General features: G+C 37.3%; 1 protein-coding gene across 2 annotated transcripts in view; it reads left to right on the forward strand.

The window, feature by feature from the left end:
* The window catches only part of Kcnh7 (potassium voltage-gated channel subfamily H member 7), a 454,061-nt gene that overhangs the window by 419,649 nt on the left and 7,667 nt on the right, over positions 1-26,745 (forward strand). The window contains exons 11-15 of one of the 2 annotated variants that reach the window (XM_035446851.1): positions 2,714-2,925; positions 3,910-3,918; positions 4,663-4,744; positions 16,065-16,316; positions 22,297-22,465. In XM_035446851.1, the coding sequence (XP_035302742.1) occupies positions 2,714-2,925; positions 3,910-3,918; positions 4,663-4,744; positions 16,065-16,316; positions 22,297-22,465 (724 nt within the window). Of the gene's footprint in view, positions 1-2,713; positions 2,926-3,909; positions 3,919-4,662; positions 4,745-16,052; positions 16,317-22,296; positions 22,466-26,745 lie in introns of both variants that reach the window. The other variant, XM_035446852.1, reaches the window with a different exon arrangement.

The following is a 26,745-nucleotide window of genomic DNA, read 5'->3' on the forward strand; positions in this document are numbered from 1 at the left end:
AATATGCAATGTTGTAGACAGACTAATTAGCATGAGCCTACAGTAGCATGAGCTGTTTATATTTTAACAAATTTCATTTATCTGCTATATACCCTTAGAAAAGAAATTGGAGTCATAACTTAATAGAATGAAACTGTGAGTATAACAGCATCACTAGGGATGACAGGGTTTGAGTGTAAAGGAGCATTCATGTCTAGTTCAATCTGTCACTTTAAAAATGAACCTGCTTTATATGAACTTACAGCATTTCTTTGGACTGTTAGGGTAATGAAGAGTAGAACAGAAAAAAAAAACCTATTATCTTTCTTTCTGAGCACATAGTTGTAGGATAAAAAATCTCCCTCCCCACAATAACACCACCTCCAGTGTCTATGAAAAATGCAGTTTTTGCATAGATTTAATACACAGCTCCATGGACTATTAGGCATATGGGTCTGGAGGCATAGATGGGAGGCAGAGCCTCACCTAGCACAGTTAAAACTCCAGGTTTATTCCCCAGTGTCTTATCTATTAATCATTCAATTAATATGTGCAGTCAATGACTTCTTTTCACTCAGCTCTCAGTTCTCACACCTGAACATTAACTGGTGGGTATTATCTGTTTATTGTTGGGCAGAGCCAAAGCATGGTTCATTAGATGCCCTACACAAACAAAGAGGTTTAAGTGATTTCCTTGACATTTTGATCATTTTGTTATTATTACAGTCAAAACAATTCACAGATTGAGAAGATACACAATTTGATATCTAAACTAATAAAGAATCAAGGAACAAAAGCATCCTATGTCACCTCAAGGCCACTTATTATGAAAAGGAAGTTTTCACTGAATTTGACATTGACAGATCGTCGTAATGTGTTACCAAGGAAGGCCAAGGCTGATCTTTAAGCCTGCCTGTCCTGATGTCTGTGTGAAAAACAACTAGCTTCTGTGCTTAAACAGCAGTGAGTATAGAGTGCTGCTCAGCATCACAGGGCTTCCTCCTTGCTCATCTATATTCACAGAAGATAATTAAAACATAAACCCCATGCAAATACAGTTCAGAGTCATGTAAAAAAAAATGTTTAGACTAAGCCATCCAAACTAAAGAATTTCAAAAGCTTCTCCTTTGTAGTCCCAATTTCCATGTATGTTCACATCAAAAATTAATAGTATTCACTATGGTTTTCAAAATCTACTGAGTATTTATTTAAATGGGACTGAATGTCTTCTCTCTAATTATTAGTATATGGTATTTGACTTTTCCTTATTAAATTCTCATTTAAAATGAGACCATTCCAGCATTTTTGACTTGTTGGAGCTTTATTGTTTAAACACCCTTGATAGCTCCCCAAAATAGGGGATATGTGTGGTAATCCACCAAAAGCTAACATAATGCACACAGAGGAGAATTGTAATCTGCAAAGAAGCTTCAGGAAGGAAGTACCATTTTGCATTGCTACTAATGACCTTTAAAAGTGTCTTCATGACGACGGGCGTGGGTGGCACACGCCTTTAATCCCAGCACTCGGGAGACAGAGGCAGGCAGATCTCTGTGAGTTCCAGGCTAGCCTGGTCTCCAGAGCGAGTGCCAGGATAGGCTCCAAAGCTACACAGAGAAACCCTGTCTCGAAAAACCAAAAAAAAAAAAAGTGTCTTCATGATGTAGTCTATCAATATTTACTAAGGGCATATGCTATGTGAACACCTTGCTATTCAGAAACAGAACAATGTCCATGAAGTCTGATATCTTAGGCAGGTAAGGATATTGATTCTGGTGTGAAAAATGCATGAGTTTTAATCCTAGCTAATTTTCCTTCTTCCGTTTCACCCAACTAAGAAATGAACTCATGCTATTCAGTTCTCCTCTTTAATTTTGTATATGGCATTGTATAAACATTTGCCACAGTACCTGGCATCTACATGGTCCTCAGAAAATATAGGTTATTCTTACTATTGTCATTGAATAAAACTGAAAATCAGAGAGCACATGGTTAGGCAATGGTAATGGGAGGGCCATCAGAATCCAGATACTGAAGCATTCCCATTATTCGCAGAAGAGCAAAGAGGATAAAGTTCAGAGCAGACAGCAAGTGACCAAACCCGGACTATGTATGTGGAGGACATACAGCTAAATAATTTAAACAAATGGACAAATACTTTGGAGGCAGATTCAAAACTGGTGACTTGAGGAAGCAGTGTGTATTGATATCACTTTTCCACATCTGTGAATGCTGAGGAATGGAGCTGTGAATTGGCAAAAGCTCCAGACATGATCCTGCTGAACAGAAAGAACATGAATCCAGTTCAATTCAGCCTTTCATATTCCTGAACTGACATCATCAGAACACTTCTACCTGAAAGACTATTTAGAAAACCATATGACAAGATCCATAGCTAGCACTCAGGAGTGTAACAAAATAAAGGTATCCTCTAGATCCTACTTGCTTAACAAAGGAACCTAAATAAAGAAATGGAAGAGATTATAACAGAACCCATGACTTTTAAGAAGAACAGAATTTCACTCAACAAACGTCCAGACAGTCGGTCAGTCAAGACAGAATTTTGCTCTCCATGCACCTGCTGGTATAGGAAATGGTGCTAACATTGGAAATCTGGTTCAAAGATTTGTCAGTTGGTTAATGTCTCTTTCTACTTTTATAAAGAAAACATTAATTCTCTTTCTCTTCCTCTTTTTCTTTCTTTCCTCTTCTTTTTCATTTTGGTTTCTTTTAGGGAAAAATGATATCTTTGGTGAAATGGTTCATCTTTATGCCAAGCCTGGCAAGTCTAATGCAGATGTGAGAGCACTCACATACTGTGACCTACATAAGATCCAGAGAGAAGACTTATTGGAGGTCTTGGATATGTATCCAGAGTTTTCTGACCACTTTCTGACTAACCTAGAACTGACTTTCAACCTGAGACATGAGAGTGCAAAGGTAGAGGCCACTGCTGACCTTCCAGTTACTAAAATGTCATCCATGGATTCGCCAAATGCTTCCAAAAACAATAAACAAAAGATTGCAATAAAAATTTATCAATATTAAGTACTAAGAGAAAAGCCCAGCCAAATATTGAAATTAATAAATTATAGGTCAGGAATTCAGTATTAAAAGATGCTGAATAATCTTTAAAATGTCAACTAAGTTTGCACTTTTGGAAGTTCTTAGAGTCTTGATTTCCATTATATTATTTGTAGGAAAATGAGTGGTTTCAAGCCATTTTAAAACTTATTTAAAGGAGTTTATCGTACATAGAGAGTGAAATATTGCTTCATCTATTATTTCAGCCGTATCATTTGCTATTGGTTAACCTGTAATATTGAAAATAATAACCTTATTTAAGTTTAGATTAATAATAAACTTAATTTTCAAATTAATGAAGTATGAATTAACTTTTACAATAGAGTCAAAATCTAGACTATGAGATGAATAAAATATGGTCTAATAGAAATAATACTGTGTTTTTAATTCTACACATTACCTAACCTATAACGATTTATAGAGTGTGGTTCTTACTATGCTCCACTGTGACCTGTGATCTACAATCTAGTCCTGTCCTGTAGAAAGATAACTTACATTGTAGCTCACTATTTATTACTAGGTTAGTTTCCCAAATTTCAGAAACTCTATTCCAGTTCTAAATGCCCTTTTATCATAAATCAAACACTGAGCACTTGGTTCTTACCCAGTGTATTTGCATATGTATTCTATGGAAAAGTTTCCTAGGACAGTATTTAGGTAAAAGATGTTAGATTTAAGTCTCCAATGGAGTTGCAACCATCTCCAGGCACTCTGAGAGACTTAAGAAACAGCTGTTTCTAGGGTTGTCAGGTGGCCATTCAGTGTTCTAATTCAGCTAACTGAGCTAACTTTTTTTTGAACCTACAAAAAAATAAATAAATAAGACATATGATAAAATGTCTCCAGCTTTTAAAAGTATGTTCTCATAATAGTTTTAATTGAATGCTTTATTGTGATCTCAGTCCGATGGCACCAACCTCATTCTGGTCTTGCCTAAAAAGCAACTATGAGCCTCAGGTAATGTGTTTGACCTGTTATTCAGATGGCACCCACATGAACAGTGTAGGTGCTTCTGGTATGATTTACAAGATTGATGTTGTACACACAAATGAGGAGGAAGAGCTGAAGCAAGTGTATTAAAGGTCTCTCAACACAGTATCTATTGTCTTCAACCATATGCTTATTGCAAAATTTAGTTTTATTTTCCTTATTAAATAATTTCTGCATCCTGGCTACTGTTAATCAATTCATACATTTTGCTAGCAATAATACATGTTCTTCTGTGTTTTTAAATTATTAAAATTTTAAAAGTTTTTCATATTATACAAAATATTCCTTTATGTGGAAAGTTTTGTCTATAAATTACAATGCCAGACCTCAACATTCCTAACCCATAACTTCTAAAAACTATGGTTTCCCCAAACAAATTGTGAAGCCACTAGAATTATTCTGTCAATCTGTTTTACAATTTAGAGACAATCTTAGCAAATTATTGTAGCTACCGTCCAAACATGTGATTCTTAATATTTAAAGTGGTTGATGTGATATGACACAGTATAGAGTTCACTTTACATATAATATATAGTATATTATATATAATATAATACATTATATTCAAGTTGAATAATCTCATTAACAAAAGCTGATCTTTTGCTATAGTCCCAATCTATAAATGATTCTGAAGGGGACACCGGTAAACTACGAAGAAGGAGATTGTCCTTTGAAAGTGAAGGCGAAAAAGGTAATTAACTCTTTCTACTTTTAAAGTTTAATCTAAAGCACCTGGTAACTAGCTCTTCTTGCTTAAAATACTCAATAGAGTCCTGATTTTCAAAAGTAAAGTTAATTCATGCTTGATAGTGTTAGGAGACTCACTTTTGTTCCCAAACTGAAAACATTGTTTCTGTTTTGAGGTTGCTAATCGTTAAATTGCATCATTCAGCAAACCTACTTCATGTCTTCAAGGGCAGCACCAATACATGAAATAGTCTAAATTGATTGCAAATTAAATCAAGTTGATAATAGGAGATAAATATACTCAGAATTTGGAGCAGAGTGTTTTGGAAAGAGAAATTTTCATTTCAGGTCAGGAGTTCAGTCCCTTCCTTCAGCAGCAACACACTGATCTATTATGTGGATGAAGGCACAAAATAGAACTCATCTTCATTAGGGAGGGAGAGGAAGCCACCCTCAGTCAGGAACAGAAATGAGTACTCTCCAGTAGGATCCCAGATACAGATACAGATACAGACACAGACACAGACACAGACACAGACACAGACACAGACACAGACACAGACACAGACACAGACACAGACACAGACACACATAAGTGTGCCTCGCAGTGAGACGATCTCCGGAAGATACTTGCACTTTGCCTCCTGATGATCTTGTGAACATTCTAGCTTTTTCCTCTGACACTGCTGCTCCCAGGTCTGAGGCTGGGGCCTTCCTCTGGCACTGCTCCCTGGTCAGATCTAGCTTTTACCTATTTGGCCTCAGCAGCACCTGACACTGTGAATCGATTCTTCCTGTTGCATACTCTTTGCTTGGTGTCTATAGCTCTCCACTCTTACTATTTTCCTTCTACCCACCCAAATTCTCTGAAGATAATTTCATATCATATTCTCATCTTTTTTGTTATTTCTTAGAGTTTCTTTTTGTTGTGTATGTATTTGTGTGTTTGTATGCATACATATCACATGGTATTGGGGTGCATGTGCACATTTGTATACATGTGTGTAGAGGCCATAAAACTACCTCAGATGTCATCCTTAGGGGTCCTTCCCTTTTCTTTGAGATGAAGACTCACTCTCCTAGTTCTCACAATTAAGTTAGATGGACTGGCCAGTGAACCTACTGGATCCTCTGCCTCCACATTCTTTGGGATACATCTACATGTCACAGTCTCAACATTTTTATGTGGGTCCATGAGGTTGAAATCATGTCTTCGTGCTTGTGAGACAAGGACTTCATGGACTGAGCTTATTCCCCAAGACCCCAGAGTTTCTTAAGATATATTCTGCCATCTTTTCTTTATTTGTAATATACTTTTTATCTGATTAATATCACTTATGCCTCTCTCATTTCTTTCTGTCCTCATTTGGGAAGTGACGAACTTCAATACTGTGAATCCAACTCTCTATTAAACTATCTACTTAAGCTCTCAAAGGTATCCCCTGATGCTTCCTTGAAATTCAGCTCCCTTTCCATATCTATTGGTCTGCAAATACTCACACATTCCAATTCAGTTCCACAAATATGTAGGATCATAACTTCTCTTCAGCTATGCAGAAACTGTAGTGCCGATAAGGCTTGTTACTACTATCTCTGGCATCTATCTCCATCTCTACAACCATAATCCAAGCCTGAATATCATAATCATCTGTCTCCTTAGAATACTAAACTAGCTTTTGAACTAACTCATTTTCCATGTAAAATTTACTCTTTTTTCATCTATTCTGCATCTTGGACAACTGATGAGATTTTTTTCCTGAATCCAATTACATTTATGTCACCCATATATTTAAATTCTTCTAAGGAATCACATTCTGTGTTTTCACTTGTGCTGCTATTAATTTTTACGATTTGTTTTGAGAATTTCACACATGGGACTTTATTTACATTTCTATTCCTCCCTCTTCCAACCCTAACTCTTCCCATGTCCCACTCCTCAAATTTATGACTTCTTCCTCATCATTGTTACATGTAGACATAGATAAGATATAGATACTGGTACAGATATACATGAGATGATAGATAGGTAGATAGATAGATAGATAGATAGATAGATAGATAGATAGATAGATAGATAGATACTAGATAGATAAGATGATACATATATACAGAGAATCTATTGAGTTTATTTGGTGTTGATGGTATGTAAATGTGTTTAGGACCGATTACATAGGATTGGATAATCTATCAAGGGCTCATCCCTGAAGAAAACAGATTCTCCTGTTCTGTGTATTGTTAAAAGAATTAGCTTCTACATACTTCTTTGAGTCTTTTATCTCATATTATCATCCCCTTTTCTACTCCCATCAGCTCCTCATCTTTGCCCCAAGGTCCATGCCCTCTGAAGCCTTTCTTCAGTTGTAGCTATTCAAAATGTACTTCTCAGTGTTGTCTACAAGTAAATTGTAAACTTCATGAAAGTGGGATATACTGGTTCAGTGATTCCAGTGCTTGCCACATGTGCAGCATTATCTGTAGGGAGAAATCCTGATTAGAGGCACTGCTGTCTATGCCCGCTTAGGGGTAGAGTTATGCAACAAGGTTTTAAGAAGGAGGGAGGTGCACAAGTGGCCCTCTTTTGCCTGTCTGAGCTAACTAGGAAGCATTTCTGGGTCCTTCCTGCTCAGGTGCAAACCTGGTCACTGGCTCCCTTGCGTGAGTACTTTTCCCCAATAAACTACTCTTTATTAACCTATCTCTGACTCCACTTTTTAAACTTCTATTATTACCTATTGAAATTATAAATGATCCAGGCAAAATGACATGTTTCCATAACCCTAGTACTCATGAGGCTGAAGCAAGAGGGTTGCAGTTTTCAAACCAGATGAAACCATGGGAAGGAGGAAAAGGGGGAGAAGCACAAATGAAATGGTATTTGAGTCTCATTTTTGTCTTTTTATTTCAAGTTCTCTTCTTTTTTGACTTTTTTATTTGAATTAGAAACAGGATTGTTTTACATGACAATCCCAGGTCCCTTCTCCCTCCCAACCTCCCCTACCAGTCCCCCAATAAAACCCTATCTATCACATATCCTTTCTGCTCCCCCTGGATGGTGAGGCCTTCCATAGGGTGTCATCAGAGTTCAAGTTCTGTTCTTAACTCTATTCATTGGATTATTTTTCTCTTGGAGATATCATCTACTAGCTTGCTATTCATTTTTTGGTGAATTGAACTCCTTTCATTTATTTACATTCCTTCTGTTTTTATACATGTTATTCCTTGAAATAAAATTTGCATCCCTTCCCTAGAATATACAAACACAAGTAACATTCACATACAACCAGATCAGACTATTTTTCACTCACTAAAATTGTGGTTTGTGATGTGTTTAACATGAGCATTTTCTTGATCACTTTAAATGCACAAGGATTTTTTTATGAATTCTCAACATACATTCCTCTTATAATATTGCCAAAGCCTGCATTGTGCTTGGGTTTTGGAATGATTTTTTTAATCTACCAAACTCCAGATGCCTTTTTAAAATGCCTGATAGATATTGGTTGCCTAATATCAATAGTTGAATCATTTAAGTAACTGCATAAACTACTCATAAATAGACAATTTTTTTCTGCAATTATCTTCTTTATTTTCTTGGTGGAGTTTTCTAAAACAGCACCATTGACATCAAGCTGTTTTTCCATAGAGTTAATCTAACTCCATCATCATGATGTTAATCTCTGGGTTTTATCTCACTGGAAATAAGGAACAACCTAGCAATGTAGCCTGTGTACTATTGTTCCTCATAGGGTTGAAGATTTATTAAATCCTCTTTCAATCTTGTTCAGTTCCCCCATTCTCAAGGCAAATAATCGGAAATTTTCATCTTCCGATAAGGCCTTGAAATCATGTCACAATTCACACAGTGTTCAAGTATCCAGGCATTTCTATTGATATTGAAAGCCTTCCTTTTAATCACAGCCTTAGTTCATGACATCTATTTTATATAAACTGCAGATAGCAAGACACTTGCCTCCCTGTATCATTCTGAAGTTTCCCAGCATGCCAGTATATTACCATGAGTTCAACAATGTGAAAATACAATTAATTCCTATCATCCAGAGCTTCCCAGGTTTTTCCAAAGTCTTTGGGATTCCAGGCTGCAAAGCAAGTGGAAATTTTGCTGAGAGTAATTTAGTCCTTGTTACCCTACACTAATGCTCTTTAGGTGCCAGTCATCTAACATTTTGTCACATAAAATTGTCTTCCAAGCGAAAAAAATAGAAGAGGTCAATGTACAAGAATAGAACATTTCCAAACAATTCTCTGATAGTGAACAACCTAGGAATGAATAAACTAAATGCATCCCAGAGAAAGTACCAGTGATTTAAGTGTTAGCTCACTGCTCCTATGAGACAGATCCTTGAAGGTACAATTCCAAGAGCATCAATGTCTCAGAAAATCAACTAGCAGAGAACAAGAAGAATCTGTGGATAGGAAACTGGCAGTGGTAAAATTCTGCTTGATTTCCCACTACCTAGTCAACAAGACCCTGAAAGTTCTTAGGTGCCCATCTTAGTGTGAATAAGCAGTATATATAAAGAAATGGCCAGGATCTCTGCCAAGCTGACTTAAACACAAGGAATTTGTTGAATGTAGATAATTTGTCTTCAAGATTTCTTCTGACCGGGTGGTGGTGTCGCATGCCTTTAATCCCAGCACTCGGGAGAAAGACGCAGGTGGATCTTTTGGAGTTCGAGACCAACCCAGCCTATAAGAGCTAGTTCCAGGACATCCTCCAAAGCCACAGAGAAAATCTGTCTCAAAAAAACAAACAAAAAAAACCCACTTTCCAATAGGAAAGAATTATCATAGCAAATTTGAAGGTTGGGATAATTCCTTCTTTAATGTCTGGTACACATGTACCTACGATCTCGTATGACTAGGGTCAGCATAGGTAAAGATGCTGGTGCTCCCAAGATGGAAATAGAATCTTTTTACTACATAAAGCCAAGAACAAAAATGATGCTTCAGCCGTGTAGTCTGTTGCCTAGGAAACTATGTGGCTGGGCAAAATAAACCAATGAAGGAAACAATGAAAAATCACTTCCACTTAAATGGTCTACAAAGTTGGATTATGCTTACTTTCAACTGTGCTGAAGTGATGAATTGGGTCTTGGGAATCCTTCCTTTAAAATATTGTGATGTAGACATTAAATAAAATACATACAGTATTATCACAGTGGCATGTAGATTGACACAGAAAAAGCAGTATGCATAGTATATTATAAAATATGAAGTTGTGTTTTGCTACATGTGTGTGTATACAGAAGATACCACCCCATACTTAAGCATTCACACAAACAAGTATGTATATATACCAACAGAACTTACATGATCAAATATTTGGAGTGTTCTGCTCAACTCCTTCTGTAGACAGAATGTACAAAAGCAGTCACTAATAGATGATTTAAGTATCAATGGCCATTAGGTAGTTAATAACCCATAACAGCAGAAATGTTGTGGACATAAGTCAATCACACATCCCTTTATAACACAATCATTGAGAATCTGTTGTGTACTAAATTCTTAGGTACATTATTTAAATCTTTTTTGTTTTAAAAAAGTTTGTTTCTAGTTACAACAGAAAATTTTCACTAGTTAACAGGCAAACAAAAACTTCTGAATTATAGCTAATGTCTCTTTATCTATCCTTTTCCATTTTTATTGCACCATTTTTATTGAATTGCAGCAAAACAACAGATTTCCACTGAATTGTGTAGAACTTGCTTTTCCATTTTTGTAGTAAATGGTGAGCAGGAAGAAAAGGATAATTTAGAAAGGGGGAACTCTTTAATTGGTTTTCCTTTTTAGAAACTGCTGATGTGAAAACAACCATGGCATACCATACCTGCTGATACTGTGAATTTCTAGGAAAATGAACTGCTGGGGCATTTTTCACCTAAAACCTGGGTTACCTTGATTTATTACCAAAGGAGGGGGTAACAGAAAGTGTCCCCCTCCCAAAGACAGATCTAGCTTGACTGTATCTGCTGAAGACCCCACTCAGAATCCAGAAGTACCTACATTTGTTCCTACTCATCCTTCATGGACGTGTTCCCTACTGCCTTTTCCAAAATGTTAAAAATAAAAGGATACAGTAAATAGCCGCAATTAAATCTCACCCGAAAAATATGTGGGACCAGAAATAAAATAAGCATTGTTAGCCAAACAGAAGTTCTCCCGGAATCCTAAACTTGTTGGTTTTAAAAGAGAAATACATGGACTGTCTTCATTTTGTAAGTCTGTTAATCAGCTGCCCAAGAGCAGAGGACTCCTGCAGCCGATGGCAATCACAGCAAAGCTTGTTATCAATAACAAACCACCCAAAGTGAAAAACAGTAATACATATTTGAACAATACAAGAGAAAAATTGAGAGTTTAAAAATGTGCCTGTGACAACCAGATGTAGGGAAATCATTGGAAGGGCACCTCTCATCCCCCTCCACTGAGAGGACATGGTCCCCCACATTAAAAGTAGGGAGCAGAGACTGACATTTTAAATGAAAAATTCAGGGTGCCATGGAACTTTATCCAAGCACCTTGAGACCATTATGACTTTCCTTTCTACTGATAACAATAGATATTACTGCTTTATATGTTTAGTAGTTTCATATTGCGTGCTAGAATAGAGTAAATTCTGAAAGCATTTCTCAAAAGAAAATAACATCAATGATGTTAACTAAAGGAATAAATACATACACTATTAAGCTTATTTTATGAGCAAAGCAGGGTATAAATCTATATTTAAAACTTAGTCCTTTAAATAAATTGGAAAAGTAATTTGATGTCTGGGTTCCAGATTGTCTTTCTCAAAAACAATGGTTTCCAGTCACTGTGGTGTATGCCTATAATCCCAGCACTCAGGAAAGACAGGTAGAGTGATACTCTTTCAAGACACTCCTCGGCCAAATAGTCAGTGAGGCCAACCTGGCTACATCTATATAAATAAATAACAAATACATAAATACCCTATTAACAAATAGTCACCTAACTTTTATTACCCATATATGTGAAGCCTTTCTGTAGTACATAATACAATATTTGGATATCCATGCATGGGTTGGTGGGGGAGAGGGAGTGAAAGATAGGGGGGTAATTGACACACCCAGGCTTTTCAGAGTAATCATTACTTCTCTTCTCCACATGCAAAGGATGTTTAAGATCTCCTATAGAGTATTAAGCACTCTACAGTTAACTGTTGTTATCCTGCTGAACTACAGAGCTTCAGAACTTATTGTCCTAAATAAAACTGTGACATCTCCCCAAATGCAGCATTTCTTTCTTCTAGTTTATAAGACTGTTTAATCCAGTGTTTGCATGGAAACCTACTTTAGGATCCCCTTTCAAGCCTCTGAAGCTGCAGAGGGCCCTAAGAACTTGGTGACAAGTGAAGAACTGTAATCCTGTCTTTAAGTTCCCAATGTAATGTTTTCCTAAACTAACTGGCTAGAGAGTACTCATATTACCTCCAAATTGTCGCCAGTGGGAAACATAAAACCCAAATGCCTAGAAATTTCATTAAATGTCTCTCTTTGACCAAGAGTTATGTCTCCCTGTTGGGTCTGACTAATAAAAGTTGTAATTAATCTGAAAGGAAGAACTTGGAAAAGACAGAGAGAGCTTAAGTATTTATTCCCAGACTTTTTGACATGGAAGCTATTTCTATTATCATTTGTAAGACGGCTGGGTCAGCTACTCCATCAAAAAATTTAATTTCCTTAACTTGAATTCATTCTGATGGGACAGAGTTACCTACAAGGGAAGCCACACATGCCGTGAAATGAATTATATCCTGTGAGAGAAAAGGAGGAAAGGCATTGCCAACCCATAGAAATGGGAGAAAAAAAAAAACTTCTATCATCTGATTCAGAAAGCAACTTTGATACTTAAATAAGTAGAAAAGAATTCTTCTTTGTAAAATAATGGTAATGGGTGATTATGTTATCTCATTTCTAGAAAGGGGGGAAACATAAAATTCCTCAGATCTGTTTCAGAATGCAATCTCCATATCTTCAATATTTGCCCAGAATACCTATGCAGAAAGAAAAACATTTTATGATACTACAATGGCTATTACTAAAAACTAAATAATTCAGTTTCTCTACAGAAAGGCAAAAATGGAACAGGCCATCAAAATCTAGTTCTTGAAGGCTAATAACAGTGCATTTCAACAGCTCAGTCACGTGAATTAACACCTGCCAGCTTCCAGACTAAACATGACAGTTTCTATTTTCAGTCTACAAGTAGATTGTCATTTCCATTTCCATTTTATATCATAGAAAATGAAGTTTTAATTTAGCTAGTATTAAACAGAAAATCTTGTTTTGGGGAAGGCTTCGTCAAAGCAGCTGTTGGCACAGACTGCCATAATCTAGAGGAATGCAGAAACATTCAAGAATATCAAACTTTTTCTATTTATTTCATTATTTATTCCCCTGCCCTTCTTGCTAAGGGGATTTCTGTGTAAAATGCTGGGCTAGTTTAAAGATTAAAGTGTTAGTTGAATTATAGTGGAGAGTCCATCACTGAGGCATGGAGAGCTAACAAGGCAGAAATTTAAAACAGGAACCTGAAGCAAGGAAGAACACTGCCTACTGACTTGCTCTCCATGGCTTGCTCAGCTTGCTTTCCTATACAACCCAGAACCACCTGCTCAGGGGTAGACCCACTCACAGTGGGCAGGGTCCTCTCACACCAATCATAAAACCAGAAAAACAGGCCAGTCCCTCTTCTCAGGTTCAGATGACTCTAGTTTGTGTCAAGCTGACCAAAAAAGAAAATAAGGAAATAAATTAAACAACTAACTTGGAAAAGAGGTAAGTCCTATGTATATGAAATAGTTGGCACTTTTAAACTATTGAGCTAAAAATTAGTAATTCTTTACTCATCACAGTCTGTGTCCCTCTCCTAAGTTGAAACCAGCCTTCTTTAATTCATTCACATTAACCAATAGATCTTATGTCTAAGCAACTAGAATCAAAACATGAGTTAGTATGTTAAGGTTGGGCCTTTATAGACAGTGAGACAGAACATTTATAGAGATTTGTATCGTAAAAGTATACTTATTTTATTTTATGTGCACAAGTGTTTCCCTCCATGTCTGTGTACCATGTGTGTACCTTGTGCCAACACTAGTCAGAAGAAGGTGTCAGATCTGTAGAGCTGGAGTTATAGATGGTTGTGAGCCACCCTGTGAGTGCTGGGAACCAGACCTGGGTCCTTTGAAAGATCAACAAATACTCTAAACTACTGAGATAACCTATGTGTAATAATTTTAAAAAGCACAGACTACTATAAATCAAATGGGAGAGACCGTATACTTTTGGGTTTGAAGCTTATTTTAAACACTGACCATTTTAAATGACTGCAGAACCTGGAAAAGCTGTTGCTGCTATTGATGCATAACATACTGCCATTATTGGTCTTTTATATAAATATAAATATATAGACATATATAATTTGAATTTTTGGAAACTTTAGCTGTGTTGTCATCTTTGGAAAAAGGTATTCCAGTTTACAGTGTTGAGTTGGCATTGTACAAAAATTAACAGCCATATTGGTCTAGAAATGTTGAAATTAATTTTTTCCATTTGTACAGGGTTAACACGCTGTATTAAATATGTAAGGTCTTAAAAAAAGAAGGGATTTTGAGAGCCCATCCCATATGAAGGGATGCTCTCTTGTCTGGACACATGGGAAAGGGCCTAGGCCTGGCCCAAGATGATGTGGTAGACTTTGGGGAGCCCCTTTTTTAGGGCCTTACCCTGCCTGGGGAGTGGAGGGGGGATGGCTAGGGGTAGCTGGGATGTTGAGGGAGAGAGAGAGGGAGAAGGGATTGACATGTGAAGCAAGATTGTTCCTAATTTGAACTAATAAAAGAATAAAATATAAAAACAAAAAAAGAAAAAGAAAAGTCATATTTGTAAGACATGAATTAATCATGTATGTTTTCCACTCATTTTTATGATTTTTCCAGTTCATATCTGAGTCAAAAGAGAACAGGATGGCTCCCTGCCCTGACAAAGAAAAGTATGGTCTCTTTCTTGCCTGTTAAACAAACAAGATTTTAAGGAATTTCCCTACCAGCCTCCAGGACTTGGCAGTAATTTCCAATTCTATGGTCCTTTGCTTATTGAACAAGCAACCTAGTTCCTCTTGATATGTGCCAGAGCAAACTGATAGCTTTGCATGGTGTTGATAGAAAGGGTAGTTTTGAAATATTCATTTTCTTAAAATACTTTGTCTTCAAAACAAAACACTGACCAATTTTAACTTGAGCTGCTTTCTAGCTTTTAATTTATTATTATTATTATTATTATTATTATTATTATTAGTTGTTGTTGTTGTTGTTGTTGTTTTTAAAAAAAGAAAAGAAAAAGAGTATCTTTGTTTCACTTCATTGCCATATGGGAATTTTGAAAAGCAGTTGGAAGTTTCTCTGGAGTGGCCTTAAATCTGTTCATCTGGCCTTCTATAAATAACAAAATGAGCACATCAAGCACAGAGTAGATGGGGACACTGTCTTCAAAATTTCTCTAGAAAATGATATACCTCTTGGAGTTTTGTTGGTTGGTTATTAGCAGAAACCAGATGGAGAATTGCACTCTCTCCCCAGGACACTAATAGAAACAAGTTCTGAGATTTGTTTCTGAGTTTTTCTTGCTGAAATATGTTCTAACACAACCTTAGGGGCTCAAATTATCCTGACATTTCTCTATGAAGCAGTCAATATGCATCAGTGACCTTTGTGTAATTAGGTAAAGAAACTCGCCTCAATTACTGTATTTAAGCTTTATATTCTTTGCAATGGGCTACACACCCAAACTCGCTGGAATATCAAGGCCATTTTCTGAGCTAAGGTGGAAATTCAGCCTGCCTGACTTTATTGAAGCGGCTTCCAGCTTTGACCTTTACAATGTGTGAATGATTGTCACAGATGATGCGGCATAAAGGTTAAAAATATAACAAGCTGTATAGTGGTGATATTTTAGAATTAGGACACATTTTCCCTAGTCTATCCATTTTCCTCAAGAGATAATATGCCTGATTCTAAGACTAAATTCTAAGACTTGACTGTGTGTAATTTTTAATTTTCATATCATTTCTCTCCTACATAAACTCACTCACTCTTGCTTGCTTTCTTTAAATTTTGAAACGAGTTATTTACTTCATGAAGATAAGCTTGAATTTAGAAGTTTCCACAAACCACATTTTTCCATAAGTAAAGGGTAGTTTACTTATAGCCATTTGGTATAATGTGCACGAAGTTCTACGTTTGGTTGTTTATTACTAAACCAGCCTCTCTTTGATAGATTTTAGCAAAGAAAACAGCGCAAATGATCCCGACGATTCTACAGATACAATAAGACATTATCACAGTTCCAAGAAGCACTTTGAAGAGAGGAAAAGCAGATCGTCATCATTCATCTCCTCCATCGATGATGAACAAAAGCCACTCTTCCTGAGAACAGTAGATTCTACTCCAAGAAAGGTGAAAGCAACCCGACTCCACAGCGAAGAAACAATGCCCCCCTCAGGAAGAATTCACACGGATAAAATAAGTCAGTCTTGCAGAGGTAACTAAGTTTCAGAGGTCTCTCCTCGTGGCTAAAGGGAAACAATTGCTTTCCTTTCCTTTTTCTTTGTTTTTGTTTTGTTTTCGTTTGTTTTTCGAGACAGGGTTTCTCTGTGGAACAGTCCTGGCAGTCCTGACTCAATTTGTAGACCAGACTGGCCTAGAACAAACATAAATTCGCCTGCCTCTGCCTCCTAAATGCTGGGATTAAAGGTGTATACCACCACCTCTGGAAAACATTGCTTTTCAAAACCAAGAACTGCACAAAACCAGTGTAAGACCCTCGGAAAGCCCAGGCTTCCAGAATCTTAGCCCAGGACCGCGGACACCCCAATCACAGAATGGAGGCGAAAGCTTGATGCAAATTGCATGAGGCTTTATTGTAGTTTAATGAGCTAACCCCATGTTATCTTGGGTCTTTCACCCACCTGCCATGGCGGATGGCTAGCACAGACAGTTGGAAGCCACTGCGTACAGATCTTTATAGGGCAGCATAAGGGGAGTGTCTAGGGGTATGCACAGGCTCAGGATTGGCGTGCCTCCAGGCTTGGAGGGTTTGCCCTGTGTTGATTGGTCAACTGATTGTTGTGGCCCATAGGCCCTCCCAGGGTGGTTGCTATGCTTTGTGCGTCATTGCTGTGCGCTTGTCCGTAAAGCACACCCAGGGTCATAAAGCATAGCGCCACCAGCTAACTTCTGATTGGTTCCTTGTCACGAGGCAGGCATCTGACTTTCTAGTGACTAACTAACTTCCAATTGGTTCCTTGTCACAAGACAGGCATCTGACTTTCTAGTAACTAACTTCTGATTGTTTCCTTGTCACGAGGTAGGCATCTGACTTTTTAGTGTCTAGGACAAGGTCATAGAAGCACGTGTTCGGCCGTTATGGCTGCCAAAAGGGAAGCTGGTCCCTTCAGCAGGTTCTTCTGATGTTGGACCCAAAGTTAACCTCTAAACCCCCACCTTCCCAAAGACCAGATGACTTCTGAGGATTCTGGGAATTGTAGTTCTTGGAAAACAACAAAGCTTCATGGGAAAGAATGGTGGCCTATGGGTTTTGCCCATGTAAGCTCCACCAACGCATGTCTCAAAGCCACTTAATCTGGAAAGTTGATGGTCAGGTGATGGTCCTGGCCAAGTTTCATTTCGGTCAATATTTAATATTTGTAATAAAAGCTTGCAGAAATTTGGCAAAAATGGTGGAAATGAATTTTCTGGCCAATTTCAGGATTAACACTAACCCTTTCTATTCATAAAATGTTTAAAATATCTTACGATTGAAAATCATGCATAAAGAGTTTGCATAATTCTGCAATAGTGTTCCCCCAAAATTTTAGGTTGGGAGGTTTTATGGCCAATCAGAATTAGTATAAGACTCAAAACAGCACTGTTGGCAGCTTGTTGGTTACAGGAAGAGAGGGTCAAAGGCTATTTGCTGAGAGCTAACAAGTCAGTTTGTTGTTTTTTTATATTCACCCTCTGTACCATTTCTTAACTTCAGCCTTAATAACTTTATAATATAATATAATAACTCCATCTAATCATAACACAATGTAACACAAACAGAATTGTGTTTTACTGTGAAATATAATGAAGAGGAATATCTTGAAATAAAACATAGTCTTGAGAACATTCTTTTTCACATCTCCCCAGAAAGGAATAACAAATATACAAGAAAGATTTGCTGTAGAAAATACAACAAAAGCTAAGCAGTATGCTTTATTTTTCAGGTTTTGTGGTAAACAATTAAAATGCTAGAGGGAAGAACAATACACCAGATCTATATATCTAGCTATATCTCACTATTTAAGTGAACTCAGAGACCTGAGTCAGACTACTTGGATTATAAAAATAGCTCTGTTATCCTAGATGACTTTTAGTAAATGATTTGACCAACCCCAGTGTCCAATTTATTCAATCTTTAAGATAGAAATAATGTTATCTAACCAAACGATTATGATTGTTAAACAATCTAATCTGTAAGTAAAATTTTCTAGGATTAAATCCTAAGGTCCACTTAATTTTTTCTACTAGGTTTTATTTTCCAATTATTTTCTTATTTAATTTAAATGTGAAAATTAAAAAGGCATCACACAGGGCTGGAGAGATGGCTCAGTGGTTAAGAGCATTTGCTGCTCTTGCAGGAGACCTAGGCTTGATTGCCAGTTTCCATCTGGTGGTACACAAATGCATGTAACTCCAGTTCCAGAGGATCCAGTGGCCTTTTCTGGCTTCTATATGCATGTGCTACACATGCAGACAAGCAACACACACACACACACAAACACACACACACACACACACACACACACATACACACCCACACACACACACACACACACACACACAATAAAAGTAAATACTTTTTTAAAAGACAGCATCATGAAACATCAAAAGATTATAACAAATTAATACAAGAATCCCAGGATGCTTTGCTGTGAGGAAAGAAAAGTATGTCACGGAGAAGATAGACACTACTTATCATCACCATTATTCCACAGGAATGTCCAACAACAAACTAGTATTGAGTACAAGATAATTAGGCTTTCTAATTTCCCAGAGTTCCTTTCCCTATCACGTCACATCGGCCTTTGTCATGATTTCACAAGGCAATAAGCTAAGAATATATGCAAATGTCCTCTAGACAACCTAAAATCTTGATGAAGTACATGGAAATAGTATCTCATTCATCACAGCGGAAGAATAGAATATTAGGTGTGATTATCAAATGTCCCATTTTAGTTATTTATGAAAATGGATCCTGGGTAGTACTAAAAATAGGAAACAGGTTGTATCCTTGAAGTCAAAGTTCTGAGGAACTGACTGAACAATATCTACTATGTGCAAAATGATTTTAAGATGATTTTGGTAAAAACATGTTTTCTTCTTAAACAGTAGGTTCTCAAGTGACAAGTCATTAAAGATATTTTTGAGATTTTATTGAACTTTATAATGATTCCCCTGACAGTGAATTCAAATGCCCTTCATTTTGTAATTTTTCTTCTTTCAACCTTTAATTAACTCTTCCCCATTACCCAACAAATTATATTTTCTGATGATTTTTAATGTCTCCAAATATCCATGTTTTCAAAAATTCATAATGTAATCCACATTCAAGTTATGAATAATTATCTTGATAATGCATAACTAAATGTGTATGCCTAATGACAAATGGAATTGGTGACATAAAGCTTCAGTCAAGACGACATGCATTTAACATGACTAATCTATAAAATGATCCAAAACTTGATGCACTGAAAATATCATTCCCCAGAAACTTAGTGCTGTGTATCAGTAACAAACTTCAATATGTAAGTGTAGGTATAATAATTGCAGATCAAACTGCTGGATTCTGACAGTTTAGTTTCATTACCAAGAGGCAATTTCACTCCCTTGTGTTCTGAGACTTGTCATCCCTTAAAAGGGCTCATTTAAGCAAAACTTGAAAAAGAAAAAAATTAAATTGACTAGCCTTCCTAATGCTGAGGTCAAGTGTAGACTCCTGTGAAACTGTGAACTCTGAAAATGAAGGTTTACCCTCTGTTCATCCATTTGCAAAAATGTGTCTTGCAGCTATGGCAACATTTTCCAAGGCAACCAGTGCAGATACTGTCTGAGCTATTTTTAGAAAGTGTCTACAAGGATGCTCATTTGATTAAGACAACTAACCAGGGTTTCCCCCCATTTGAACTCTTTATTTCTCATTCTGCCATTAAAACAAATTAATAACATTTCTCTAAATTTCAATTAAAAATTAAATTGTAATCAAGGAAGCCTCAATCTCACAGTACACGTTTTATTCATTTCTGCTAAGACAATCTCTTTCTTCAGCATCAAAGATAAATACTATCCTCCATAATTTACCACATGTGATTCACCAGTGTCATTTAAAAATCAATGTGTTACATGATTGTAAAATGAGGGGGCTGTTAAGCAGAGGCAGAAATTCAATGAGGTTACTTGGCACAAAGCTCATGAGGACATTACACAGCCTCCAATGCTATCAGTTCTCAATCTCTGAAAAGAAATGTCCCTACAAGAGCTGGCTATTGGGAAACAAGAGGGGCACAGTCCCTGCCTGGCATCTCCAAGCTCCTTGTGCTTGCTCTACATGCTGATTTCCCATCACCAACACAGAGCAGAAAATCTAGTTTACTGAGACACTATGTTGTGGTTTTCCATTTTAAATTGGTTCAAATGCCTGTGGACGACATATCATACTTCTCAGTGAAAATCTGCAGTTTGACGTTGTATTCATATTTCTTCCTGTCCAGTAAAATATGAAAGTAAGCGATACACTGACACTGTAGATAAACATCGAACACCAAGACCCTGCAGGCTAAAGATGCCATAATCAGGAGCCTTCTCTGGATGTCACAGAGAAGTCTCTGAGGTCTGTTAGCCCTTTCCACAAAACAAGGAACCTGGCATTGTTTTTCTCAAACTGTCTTGGGTTATGCTAATTTCTTTCTTCCTTATAGCCTCCCCTACTGAGATAGAAATAAAAGCACATCATTAGAGACTTTTCTGTGCATTTGGTGATAAAAGATAGAGAGAAAAAAAAAAAACATGGAAAAATAATAGATTTTTTTGTCATCTTCGCAGAAAGGGGGGACTCAGCACATCCCCCAGTGTGCTTTCAGAGAAGCCATAGGAAAAAGGAAGTCTCACAGCTCCATACCCTATTTCTAGAATCATAGCTAATCCTGCCCAATTTAGTTACTCTCAGTCCTTTTTTTTAAATAGCTGAGGATGTAAATTCCATATCTTTATGTAATGACTTTCGTTGCTGTTTAATCATAGCTACTTTTAAAATGTTTATCGAACTCAAGCCACATTCTATAACCCAAAGCTACTTTCAGGGGAAAGTGAAGACCCACTTGAGGTACATCTTCCCTCCCACCAGCTCTCCCAAGAAGGAATAAATTTGCTTTTCTTTGTCACTGAGAATCTCCCAAGTCCAGTTGCATTTCTTCCCTGGCTTTATTTTCTTATCCTGCAAACATTTTGTAGAAGAAAGTGGGTTCAGAGCATTGAAAGTCTTGATAAAAATGAGGAAGAAAGTAGCATGCATTTGGAGATTTTAGGAGAAACAGTACTAAAAGAGGTTCACAAAATGAATCATTCCATGAAAAATGATCACGAACATTCTCTGTAGAATTCCTCAGAGTCATAGCCTTTGCCTTCAGTTCCTCATGTTTAGCAGAATCAGGAAGTTAACACCTGGCACAGCAGAAAAGCAGAACTGAACTCATAAGAAGTTTGTTTTAAAGTATATAACATAAAATATTTATAATAAAAGATTCACAAGAAGAAAATTTTAGAAAGCAATGTGATTGTATTAAATATAGTGCAAAAGGACCTTTAAGGAAGTTGAAAGCCTGGAACAGCAGCAGGGGACCATTAAGGCTTCTCAACTCCTGGAGACTGGCTCCTTGGCCCAGCACTGGACTATGTTGGTTGAGGAAAACACTCTGAAGACCCACACATTCCTCTTGATCTTCTACTTGGGCTTAAGCAGAACCATAACATCTGAACCATAACAGTCACCTTATGGGTAGGGGCACTAGCAATCTTGTGGGGAAGGCATTGCAAACAAAACTTTCAATTTTCTCCCAAATTTAATAGTATAAAACCATGGCTGTTTGATCAGTTTGAATACGTCTATAATGTCTTCTCAGCACTAACAAAAAAGATGGAAAAAATCATAAACTGGAAAAAATCTCATGCCCTGGTACAGAATTTGAATCCTATGAAAATGAATGGAGGAGGTAAGATAGGCAGGTTAAGGCTAAAATTCTACTACAAATTGGAGATTGTGGTTGTCATGTCTTTGAAATCCTATGGTTGTCTAGGTCTTCTGCTATGCCTGGAGATCCTTCCTATGCCTTGCATTGTATTGTTAAAGTCTGCATTGTCTTTGTATTGTTAAGACAAAGAGACTTCATAGAACCTGACATCTGTCTTGCCCTCTCCCACAGATATCACTAATGCACATAGCTGGGAGAGAGAGCCTGCGAGGGCTCAACCTGAAGAAAGCAGTCCCTCAGGACTTCCCAGAGCTGCCTGGGGGATCTCTGAGACTGAAAGTGACCTCACCTATGGGGAAGTGGAACAAAGGTTAGATTTACTTCAAGAGCAACTTAACAGGTAAATGAGTACTTGAAGCAAAAGAGGAATTCATTTATGTAATTCCATAAATAAAAACTACCAAGGAGCACTAAATTTAGGATGCTTTTGCCATCAAGCACTTGACTTTTGCTTACTACTCCATTTGTATATCATCTGCAGTGGTTACCTTCAAAACTCCTTTTGCCCTGAAAATAATTTACATTTCACTTCTTAACTGACAGTTTATTTCTTTTCATCCTTGTATATTATTTAGTTATTGTTCCTGAATTAGTCCTGAGCTGTGATTTTTTTTGAAAATGAGTATTAAGACAACTTTTCAAAAATGTTAATGTTTTTAAAACCTCACAAGCTAAAGATGAGAGACTCGCTCCCCTCCCTCCCCTTTCCTTTGATCTGGACAAATATGAGAAATAATTTTAGTGTGGGGAAAGAGGTAACACTTTATTCAAGCCTGTATTGGTCCTTTAAAGTTAAATTGGTCAAAAACATCTAAAAAAGACAAGCAAGTCTGTGAGTTCTGAGCCTGGTTGATCTATGTAGTGAGTTCCAGACCAGCCAGGGCTGCAAAGTGAAACCCTGCCTCCAAGAAAATTTTACAAAAATAAAAGACTCTTATAGCTGCTCTGAGCATGTGTGGAAACTTGTTTTATACAGTGTTGACCTTCAAGCAGAATAGAAGGCAAGTATCTCAAAAGGCCATAGCAGGATTTATTGAAGAGGGGCAGAAGTCGATAATTAATACATTTCCTGTAATCCTTATGAAAAGGCATGCTACCTGTAAACTGATGATCCAACTTGCTCCTCTCTGACACCTCCATCTTCCTTGTCTGTAGTGTGGACACAAGACCCAGAGTTGAGGTTCCCCTAGATAGACCTACAGACAAAAACTGAACTACTGTATAAGCAGCATCTATCTGCTGGCTCTGTCTGAGATGAAAGGCCTGCGACACCATGCTGTAGCTGTTTCTCTTTAGTTAGCCTCTTTTGCAGTCTCAGGATTTACTGAGCTTTTATGAATAAAGCACACGAGGAGCCACAATGAGAATACATCAAGTGCAACTAAAAAGTTGGCTTAATTTAGGGAGAAAGTTATCAACCCAGAGCTGCCAGGATAGTAAATTCTTTCTACTTCTTTAATAACTGCCCATTTTCTTGTCATATCACTCTTTCATACACCTTGGTATTACCTGACTAGTGTGTGTGTCTGTATTTTGTCCAGACTACTTGCATACTCTTCTATACTCAATATGTCTATGAATTTTGTCCATAAGACATAAATTACTTGATTATAAAATAATCTGGATGTGGCATGCCCCCTCCCCAAGCTTATATGCTGAACACCTGATCTCCAGCAAGCAATGCTATGCCAGAGGTTGTATAACCTATACAAGGTGGTGTTCTGGTGGAAGCTTCACCCCAGCCCCTGGCATCTATGTACCCAAAGAGTCTGGGATGTTCTGATGTAAGGTCCAACTCAAGCCCACTCCCCTATCTCTCTGCAAACCCTGCTGCATCTCAGAAAGCCCACCAAATGATGACCCCTCCCCCAGAGATGCTCAAGACCACTCCCACTGGGCATTTAAACTGCCCTTCAGGGGAAAAAAAGCACATTGTTTTACGGTCTTTTCTGTCTCCTGTCTGGGGGGCTGGAAAGTCATCTGGGAGCATTGTATCCATTAAACTTAGGCTTTTTGTAATCCATTCCATTTAGTCTGATTTGGATTGCTGCATCGGCAGAGACACTTAACGGAGTGCAGAAACTTTTTAGTTGGAGCTTAGCTGCAAGAAGTGTGTCACTGTGGGCAGATTATGTAATTTATTACCCAGCATACTTCCTGACCTACCTCTGCTTCCTGGTTTACCCAGATGTGAGCAAGCAGCTTCATGCCCCTGCTGTCAGCAGCTAAGAACCACCCTTACTGCCATGCCTTCCTTTCCATGATGGGCTGTACCTCAAACTCTGAGTCACAATAAACCCCCAGTTCTTCATGTTACTTCTTGTTGGGTATTTGATCACAGCCATGAGATAGTAGTTAATATAATTTACTTATTACCTATGCTTAATTGTATTTATGTTGTCTATACCAGTAGTAGCAGTTGTTGTTGCTTTTCTTGGGAAAGTGAGTAAGTAAATGATGAAGACAACATTGCTTTCATTAGTTCAATACCAACATAATGTGTAGAATTGGTTAGCTTAGGTGAATATCAACTATGTTTACTAAACTATTTATAGCCTGTCTGGATGAAGTCGTTTAAACATTCATAGAATCAAGTTTTTCATACCTATCAGCAACATTGCTCTTTTACACTCATATCTTGTTATCCACAAAGGATTGGTTCCAGGATATCACTTAGGTTCCAAAGTCCAAGTATGCTCAACTTTTTATACAAAATGATATCATTTGCATGTAACTTGCACATAATCCTCTTGCATACTTTAAATCATCTCTATATTACCATAAACCATAATACAACATAAATGCTAGGTCTTTAATTGTTATATTGTGTCATTTAATGAATAAAAACAAGAAAAAATGTATACATGTCTAGCACAAATACAAATTCTTCTAGATGCAGAAGTTAAAAATAAAGTCTATTTGTACATGTTGTACAAAACAAAGAATGTGTGTGCAAATTGGTAATACTTAACTGTCATTTCACTTTATCTGTTTAATTGTTACACTCTTGCTATACATACATTCCTAGGTTTGTACCAATCTTTGAGACTAAAATCACAATATAAAGATTACTAAAAAACATTTGTTTTCATTGTGTCCTAGAAGTGAAAATAGAAACTTCAAGTGTTTACATCTAGAACACATTTGAGTTTAACTACCCGTTAGTAATAACATTTATTGTTTTCTTACATTAGCATATTTTACATATTTTTACACTGATAAAAATAGGACTAAGTCTTTTTTGACCTGCTCCCAGAATCTGCGAGCACTTCTGAACATGTTTTGAATTGTTACCACAATTAGTCATTCTTCTTGACTAATTTTTTTATTTTATTAGTTCAAATTAGGAACAAGCTTGTTTCAGATGTCAATCCCTTCTCCCTCTCCCTTCCCTCCCCCCCAACATCCCACCTGCCCCTAGCCATCCACTCCCCACGCAGGGTAAGGCCCTCAAAAGGGCTCCCCAAAGTCTACCACATCATCCTGGGCCAGGCCTAGGCCCCTCCCCATGTGCCAGTTCTTGACTAATTGTTAATTATTTCTGATATCTTCGCCAATGTGTTATGGCATGAGTCTTCTCAGCCGATTTCAAAATTCAGTATGTAAGGCTTTCATTGCACTCAACCTCCAACAACTCCTCTTCCAATTTGTTCTGAAAAGTAAAATATATAGAAAACAAAATTGAAAAGGTCAGTCTGAATCAGACTCTACTCTGCAGAGAGATGTCCTTACCCACAGGATGTCAACCTGGGGCAAGAGAGTCAGGGATAGGGAATGGTGACAAGAGACGCAGAAAGAATGACCACAAGACAGGATTCTGATCAAGTGGCAAACTTTATTTTTCTCAGGCTAGCTTATAAAGTCAGTAGAGCAGGATATGGAAAGGGGCAGAATGGGTTGTTTGAGCACCAGGTGTTAGTGTAGGCAGGATATTAGGAAACCACAAAGAGAGGATGTTTGGCAGGGTAAAGAGTTTATGAGTAAGAGGTCCAGAAAGGTTGCCTAGGTGACTGAGCCTGTACGTGGCTGACTGAGTTAAGTTGTTTCTTTTCTTGATCTGAGGTTCTAAGGAGCTGCTATGTAAAGGTTAACTATGTGGCCATCAAAGCATGGCCTCGGATCTCTTCCCAAGCACTGAGATCTTTGGCTCCCAACAGAGAGAGAGAGTCCTGTAACTCTTCTGAGAGTTAAATCTGCCCTGGCTGACATGTCTGCATTGACAAATGCAGATCTTTGAATTCTTATATTGTTGTCAAATACAAATATTAAATCTAAAATATAATCAAAACAAATACAAATAACATACCTTGAGTGGCACTTGTTGCAACCTCTTTTTTCCTCCTGCATTAATGGCCAGTTAAGGTACATGTAGGCTTGAAGCTTTACATAAGTATTCTTAAATATTTATTTAGTGTGCCTAGATATATAAATAGTTGAGGAAATTGCAAATGTTTGATCCCACAGCAGAACTTCTCAAGCTTTAATGTGACTCAGATTATAGTCCAGTAGGTCTGGAATTTTCAGAGTCCACATTTTAACATGCTGCCAGGGATATCCAATGCTACTAGACAAAGGAGCACAAATAAGATGATTTAAAAAATGTAAAACTTGTTGGCCTTT

This window comes from Cricetulus griseus, chromosome 6 (assembly GCF_003668045.3).
Source record: "Cricetulus griseus strain 17A/GY chromosome 6, alternate assembly CriGri-PICRH-1.0, whole genome shotgun sequence".
Lineage (NCBI taxonomy): Eukaryota > Metazoa > Chordata > Mammalia > Rodentia > Cricetidae > Cricetulus > Cricetulus griseus.